General features: G+C 39.7%; 1 protein-coding gene across 1 annotated transcript; it reads right to left on the reverse strand.

The window, feature by feature from the left end:
- Nucleotides 1–2224: 2224 nt before the first annotated feature.
- LOC121790928 (serine/threonine protein phosphatase 2A 57 kDa regulatory subunit B' theta isoform-like) lies at nt 2225–3439 on the reverse strand. The gene has a single exon (XM_042189018.1). It carries the CDS (start codon nt 3437–3439, stop codon nt 2225–2227), a length of 1215 nt encoding a protein of 404 aa, XP_042044952.1.
- Between the last annotated feature and the right edge of the window lie 4677 nt (nt 3440–8116).

Genomic DNA, 8116 nt, shown 5'->3' on the forward strand with positions numbered 1-8116 from the left:
GGGTGTCCCAGCCTAGAATGCCATGTTTTAAGATTTTCAGTGATGAGTACACATGCTTCCTCAGTGCTGTCATTCTGGATACTTGCTGTCATGTAATACAGACTGCCAAGTCTCCTTGCTTTCATCAGTGTCTTCCCTGCCTTGCTGATGACCATTACACCATCCTCAGATACAAATTTGCAGCCCTTCCTTTCAAGAGAGCCTAGAGATATCAGATTCCTTTTAATCTCAGGAATGTATCTAACATCACTGAGCAATACAATGCAGCCATTCTCAGCCTTCAGCTTTATGGTACCAATCCCTCTAACAGAGCAGATTTGGTTGTTCCTAGAATTACTGATCCGGAGGTCTCCTTCAAATCTTCAAACCAAGCAAGATTGTGACTCATATGGAAGCTACAACCCGAGTCCATTATCCAAGAGCCACTGTCATTCTTGTCTATAACATTCAAAGCCACTGGAAGCTCACCTTCTTCAACTTCCTCAATGGAATTCACAACCTTCCCACCACTTTCTTGCTGCTTTCTTTTCCAAGCAAAGCAATCTTTCTTTAGGTGGCCCGGTTTCTTGCACCAATGGCAAGATCTTGTTTCCCTTTGTTCACCCGGACTAGGCTTAGGAGCTTCACTATATTTCTTGTATGGTTTCTTGCCCTTGAACTTCTTCACATTCAAGCTTTCATGGACTGAATTTCCAGATTTCATCTCAACACCTTGCAGCTCCTTTGATCTCAAGGCAGCCTGCACCTCCAGAAAACTCACCGTCCTTTCCCTTCCATACAATATAGCATCCCGGAGCTGATCATAATTGGATGGGAGCGCATTTAATAACAGAATCGCTTTATCCTCATCCCCAATCAACACATCTATATTTTCCAGATCGTCAATTGCTTTATTGAAATCCTCCAACTGCTCCAACACCCCTTTTCCCTCCAAGAACTTATAGGAATACAATCGCTGCTTCATAATCAATCTATTCGCAAGTGACTTAGTAAGATACAAGTCTTCCAGTTTAGCCATTATACCTGCAGCCGTTTTCTCCCTTGCAATCTCTCAGAGCACTTTATCTCCAAGGCAAAGAACAATCGTGCTATACGCCTTCGCCTCAAGCTCCGCACGTTGCTGAATCACTTTATCATCAAGATCCTTGTCCTCTGCCTCATTTCCTTTTTCTTTTGTCGTCAGAGCAGATACAAGACCTTGCTGGGTGAGCATAGCCCTCATCTTCATCTTCCACAGGGCGAAATCGTTCTTGCCATTAAATTTCTCCGCCTCAAACCTCGATGCCATCTCTGTCGCAGATCCGTTTCCTTCTCGCAAGAATTGAATCAATTCTCAAATTGCGCTTCCCACAGACGGCGCCAATTGTTAGGATTACAAGCAGATTATGATTGCAAGAGTGTGAGTGTGTGTGTTTGATCGGAGAAGAATCAAGAGAGTTTCGCAAAAGGAGAAATCGTATTGAATTTGCAGAGAAACGAAAATAGCTGAACTAACTGAAAAGAAACAAACTAACGGCTATTTAAATCTAAGCCAACAAACGGTCGAAAGAATCGAACGCTCAGGATTTAATCCATCTTAAAACGCGAGATCCGACGGTTGCTGAAGCGTCTCAGCTCCTTCGATTTCTTCAGTGTTGATCAGCTCGATTGCAGCTCGATTCATCACTCAATTTCTACACAATTGCTACATGATTTCATGAGCAATGGGAGTACATCATACTCCCTCCGTCCCAAGATAGTTGAGTTGTATTCTTTTTTAGGTTGTCCCAAGGTAGTTGAGCCATTTCCTTTTTTGGCAAACACTTCTTTTGTCACTCTTTCTCTCTCATACTTTATTCTCTCTACTTTAACCTTTGACACGTCAATTTCTTAAATCCCGTGCCCAAGAGAAATGCCCCAACTACCTTGGGACGGAGGGAGCATTACCATATATCGCAGTGTTACATTACCAACATACTTTAACTAAGTTCCAAAATCACCATTTGCCGGTATTTCAGGTATTAAATGAAACTAAACCAATGAAGATGCTTCTGTAATATAACAAAAATATAAAGCACAAATTAACTCATTCTGTGTTAACATTGTTGATGTTAATGAAAAGCGGGCAAGATTCAACTACATAAGCAAAAAACACGGTTTAGATGGAGGCATGGAGCAAAAAAAGGGGGGGGGGGACAGTTTCTCGTTAATTTATGAAAGACAATAAACATAAGCAATTCATAACTTAACCAACCTGAAAATGTGAACTGCTCATGCAGCGACCAATTTGGCGGAATAAAGGAACCATACAGCGCTGGAACTCTGGTGGCTGAGTTGCTTCCAGCACTTCCTCGAGCTCACCCAAAAACATGACCTCCTTTGAACTGTTTGTTATGGGCCAATATTTAAGCAAGCCTCGGATAACAGTATCTGCGAGCTTACAGTCTTTCTCTACAAATTGTGTGATGGAATAAGTTAGCTGTTGATGATACATCGGTATGCACTTTGGTTTGTGAAGTGGAATGAGCGCCCGGACAAGAAAAAGTTTGTGCTCTTCTTTCAACGGCAACGCAAATCCATTTATAATACTTCCCAAAATTTCTAACAGCTCTGCAATCCCATTATGCTTCTCTGTTTCAAAGATAAATCGGTAGAATATATTGTTTATGGTTTTCCTAATGAACGGGCGATGCACCATGAACTTCCCATATATGCGATGCAGTACTGTCTTTAAGTACTCCCTTTCTCTTGGATCTTCCGAATCAAACAGATCTAATAGCCTTAGAATAAAAGAATGGTCAACATAGCGCTTTGCCAGCTTTGCATCAGTCTCTGGGGATGTGACAAACCTGAGGAGAAACTCATAGACGATTTGCAGATGTGGCCATGCAGGATCCATTAGGGGCTCCTCTTCTTCCACGTCAAGACCTTCCAAGACTTTGTTTTCACGAGGCTGAGTAGAGAGAGTGCGGAACAAATTTGTAGACACCACTCGCACGATCTCTTGCAGGACCACATCACTGAATTTCCCATTCGCTGAAGAGACATAGTCGACAAGCTCCACCAAAGTCTGCCGTTTGACATCCTTCTCATTCAAATGCTTCGTGGGGTCAGTGAAGTCAAATACTACACAGCACATGCTCAGTTTCCTTATAAACAAGTTCTGCTTCTCCGCACTGGGGACATCTCTAAAACCAGGTAGTGCCTCATATGGCACTGGCGGACTACTCCCGTTTGCTTTGCTGCGTAACGGATCATGAAGTTTGTTCCCATGATTAACACCAGAGTTCTGTGTCGAATTATTCTCCAAGGAGTTTACATTGCCTGACCGGGCACCTGAAGCAGAATTGATTCTGGAAGTAGTCGAAGCATTTGAAGAGAGAGCCAAAGACCCTCCATCACGACTCTCTGCTGACTTTACCTGTTTCTTTGGAAGCTTGTTAAGGAAATTTTTAATCATCACTTAAAGCCACCAAAAAAAACCTTGTCCAAGCAAACTCGAAAGCAGCCAGCAGCCAGCAGCTACCAATCAACTGCTAGAATGCATAAGGCACACACTCAACTACTGATCATATATCGAAATCGACGGGCTGTTAGCTCAGAATCTAGTCCCCTTTACACTTCAATCTTCTCTCCCACAACGAGTAATACGTATACAAGTTGATGTACAGATACTATCTGCAGTAAAAATTAGGGCAAACTACTAAAACAATAACAATTGGGAAAACGGAATAACACAAACAATACGAAACAGTAAAACCCCCAATTTAAACAGCATATCACTATCATACAGTTTATAAAAACTCCTGATTGCAAAAACAAAGTAAAAATTTGCACAAAACTAAATAAAACCAAGATATCAGCTTTAACAGAAACCCCCAATTTCACAAGCGTGGAAACAAGAAATTGAAGCAAGATTCTCACCTCAAATTCAACTTCATGTCAATCCTAGGGATCTGCGCACGATCTAGAAAACCCAGCAACGATTCCTTTATTGGGAATCACAATGAAGAAAAGTACACAGAGTTAGTGCGTGTAGCTATATTTGAACAGAAAGTATTCATGTGCGAGAATTGATGCATAGATAGCTGGTTGATTTTGACGTGAGTTGGAAGCAGTGATTGAAACCTGAAAATTGGGCACGAGAGAGGAGAGGAGAGGAGAGGAGAGGAGAGAGCTTAAAGGGGAATCTATCTCTGGTGGTTGTTCTTGATGATGAGGTTTTGGTGAATTATTGTTTCTTCAATTTTGATTTTCTCTCTCTACTTTTCAAATATGTATTATGTCTCCTCTATATATTATTTGGATTTAAATTTGTTCATTCGTCCACCAAAACAACTTTATTAACAAAATCAATTTTAATACTATAAAGTATGAATAAATAAATAAAATGTGATTTCGTAAATGAAAATATATTTCATGAAGGAGATATTTTCATTATAAATAGATAGAGATCAATTTTAATAAATATACTATATATGTTCTATAAAAATAAGAAAATGAATCTATTCTATAAAAATAAGAAAATTTCATTTTGGAATGTCCCATAAAATATTTCTTTCAATTTTCAGTAATTTCTTTATTAAATAAGGTGGGCTCCTCCAGTTATAATATTATAATTATTTTTTTCTTTTTATCTCTTTTTTTACTTTATCAATTCTGCATTAATTCTTGTGTTGTCTCAAATAGGGCTGACAATTTTTGGCACGACACGATAATACGACACGAACCCGCATGAAATTAATGGGTATGTGTCAAAACTTATTGGGTTCGTGTCCTTATCGTGTCGACACGAAAACTTCGTGTCGTGTTCGTGTTACACGTTAAGAAATAATATTATTATTATTTTATTTATTTTAAAATTTTAAAATTAAAATTTAATATTAAAAATAATATTTATATATTATAATATTATTATTATAGTGTCATTATTGTGTCGTGTCATATATGTGTTGTTATCGTGTCGTGTTGACCCGAAGTAGTTCGTGTCGTTAATGGGTTCGTGTCGTGTTCGTCTCAGAGGGTAGCGGGTCGTGTTCGTGTTCGTGTTCATGTTTGGAGGTTTCTTAACGGGTCGTGTTCGTGTCGTGTCGTTATCGTGTAGACACGATAAAGACACAACATCCACGATTTGTCACCCCTAGTCTCAAATGTCCATGTTTTTATGGGATGGAGCGAGTATTAAAACAAAAAATGTGCCAAGTTTTTATTGTTTATGAACTTTAAAATCTTCATGTAAACTATTGAGCCATTAATTTGTTCTGATCTTGCAATCGATCAAAATTCTGAAGTATATATAACTTGATGAGTAACTTACACGACATTATCAGACGTCGGGTAAGACGATGTTATATTTTAGGCTACCAAAGAACATCGTATTATACTAAATTAAATAGTTTCATTTGTAGAAATAGAGTTCATAAGAAAAGTGAGATTGAATGGAGAAAAATGAAAAATGACATTAAAATAGGGTTGCTTAATTTGGTTATTCGGTTCTCGGTTAACTAGTAGGCGGACCGGTTTTAACTAGGCATGTGACATCAGGAATTGGAGGACCAGTTTTTGGTCCTGTACCGATTACAAGTTTTTGTCTTAATCGGTTTTCAGTGCTATCAGGAACCGACCGGTTCTACTCGAGAACCATATTAAATCTTAATTAAATTTCAATTTTAATTATATATTAATGTTAATATACACTAATTCAAATTTCTAAATTCTTAACCTTACATTCTCCCACTCTCAATAACGCTGTCAGGCTCCTCTATTCTGGAATAGCCACCGCTTCTCTCTCACAGTAGACGCCGCCGCACCATACCAGTACCAGCGACGTCGACACCCTTCCCTCACCGTAGACGATACCACAACTGCAATTGCCTCTCTCTCTGTTTTTGTGTATATATGTGTGTGTAGTGTTTGTATAGATATGTCTTGTGTGCGTATAAGTGTGTTGTGTGTGTATAGGGGTATGTGTGTGTAGGGGTGTGTGTATAGGTATGCCTTGTGTGTTTTGTGTGTATAGGTGTTGTGTGTGTATGTGTGATGTCGTGTGTGTGTTATTGTTTTGTGTATGTGTGTTGTTGTGTGTTGGTATTTATATGGCGTTGTTTGAGTATAGTGTGTGTATGTGTAACTAGTATTAACTATTCTTTGTAAATAGTGTAAGATATTTGAATCTCTTAATGAAACACAAGCTAGCAATATTTTAAAATTTGATCAAGATGAAAATATGTTAGAGGACAATAAAGATAAAGAATTACTCCCTCCGTCCCAACTACGTTGAGTCAAAACTTTTGGGCACTGAGATTTAAGAAATTGTGTTGAAGAGTAGGAGAGGGGAATAAAGTAGGAAAGATGATAAGGCTCATTTCATGCATCGGTTTAAGGGTGAAATACATGCTACTTGATCGGTTTATCGCGCAAAACAAGTGTTAAATGTGCAGAAATACCACTTAACCAAGGCAGCAAGGCCGAACTGATCAAGAAAGTACAAAAGGCGATAAAAGGCCAAGAATCGGGGGAGTTGATCAAGGGGGAGCGATCAAGCAGTTAGGTGGGGACCGCTGGCTTCTAGAAGAAGAACACGTGAGGAAATGAGCTGGATATAGCGCACCATTCTGTTATCAAGGACGACGTTCTAGAAGGGGACACGTGCTGGAATATGAGACGTAAGGACGGAGTTGAGTCACGAATCTGTTACCAAAAAGCGTCAACATTCTAGAAGAACAGCACGTAGCAATCAATGAGTCGTTCACTCTCAGAATGAGCGAATATTCTCTGTCAAGATCGTTATCCAGCTGGCGGCCGAATCGAGCTTATAAATAGAGGGTGTGCCACCACAAGAAGGCATCCGAGACTTTACTTTCCGTCTAGTTTAGCTTAGCTTAGTTATTTAGCGTAGTTCAGCTCTCTTGCTTAGTTTAGTTAAGCTCTCTAGCTTAGTTTAGTTCAGTTCTCTAGCTTAGTTAGATAGCTTAGTTTAAAGGGAGACCGAAAGGGAGAGCTGCAGAATACTCATTTCTGTTAGCGTTATCTTAAGTTTCCCGCTGAGATTTTTCTCAGTTTTTACCGCTTTCTTAGATTCCAAAGTGTTACCTTAGTTTAAATTTCACGTTGTACTCAGCTTTTAGTTTAATCAAAGTTATTTTCGCTTTTAACCCGCGCATTTACTTTTCTGTTATTACCTGCAATTCACTTGATCCAGTAGTTAAATTTCCATTGATCAAGCTAGCTAGTTTAATTCTGTCTAGATTAAAACCAGTAGTTAAAAACTCCCAAGTTAAAGCGTGGCAGCAGTCAATCCTCCTATTCACTACTCACATACTCGACACACCAACTTCTCTGTGGGATCGACCCCGAACTTGCCGCTTTACTGTTAAAGTTGTGCAAAATTGGGAGTTATAAATTACTTTGGCAAGGCGGAAAGGGCCAGAGCTAGATTGAATTGATTAAGTGGCAACGACATTTGCTAACTGATCCAATCGGTTCGGTTATCATTCCATATAACTTGATCCGCATTCTATTCGTGTTTTCGACCTCTTTCCAAGTCCTTCCAAAATGGCGCCGTTGTCGGGGAAGCGTGGTGTTACTTTATGTTTGTGCGTAGTGCATAGGTGTATATAATTTTGTTTCTCATTTTTTTTGTTTTTCCTGCTATTGACGAAAAGGTACCACCAAGGTGATTACTGGAATCATCCCTTGATATACAGAAGAACTAACACTCAGTGGAGAGTCCAGAAAGCCGGTGTTGTCATCACTCGTCGCAGAGCCGCATTAGAAGCAGCAGCAGCCACCGAGCAGAAACCTTGGGTCAGGCGCAAAGGAACTATGATGTGACCGAAAAAGAGATGCTATCAGTAGTCTTCGCATTTGAGAAGTTCTGGCAGCACCTACGAGGTTCCAAAGTGATGGTGTATACAAACCATGCAGCCATCAAATACCTATCGTCGAAGAGGAGATCAAACCCGCATTTGATCAGATGGTTACTCCTTCTACAGGAGTTTGAGTGGGAAGCAGTTGATAGGAGAAGATGTGAAAACATAGAGGCGAGTCACCTATGCCAAATTCTGCAAAAAGAAAATACGGAAGCCATTCCAGACAAGTTCCCTGAAAGGCACATGCATCTGATCAAGTCGAAGTC

The sequence above is a fragment of the Salvia splendens genome, unplaced genomic scaffold (assembly GCF_004379255.2).
Source record: "Salvia splendens isolate huo1 unplaced genomic scaffold, SspV2 ctg670, whole genome shotgun sequence".
Classification (NCBI taxonomy): domain Eukaryota; kingdom Viridiplantae; phylum Streptophyta; class Magnoliopsida; order Lamiales; family Lamiaceae; genus Salvia; species Salvia splendens.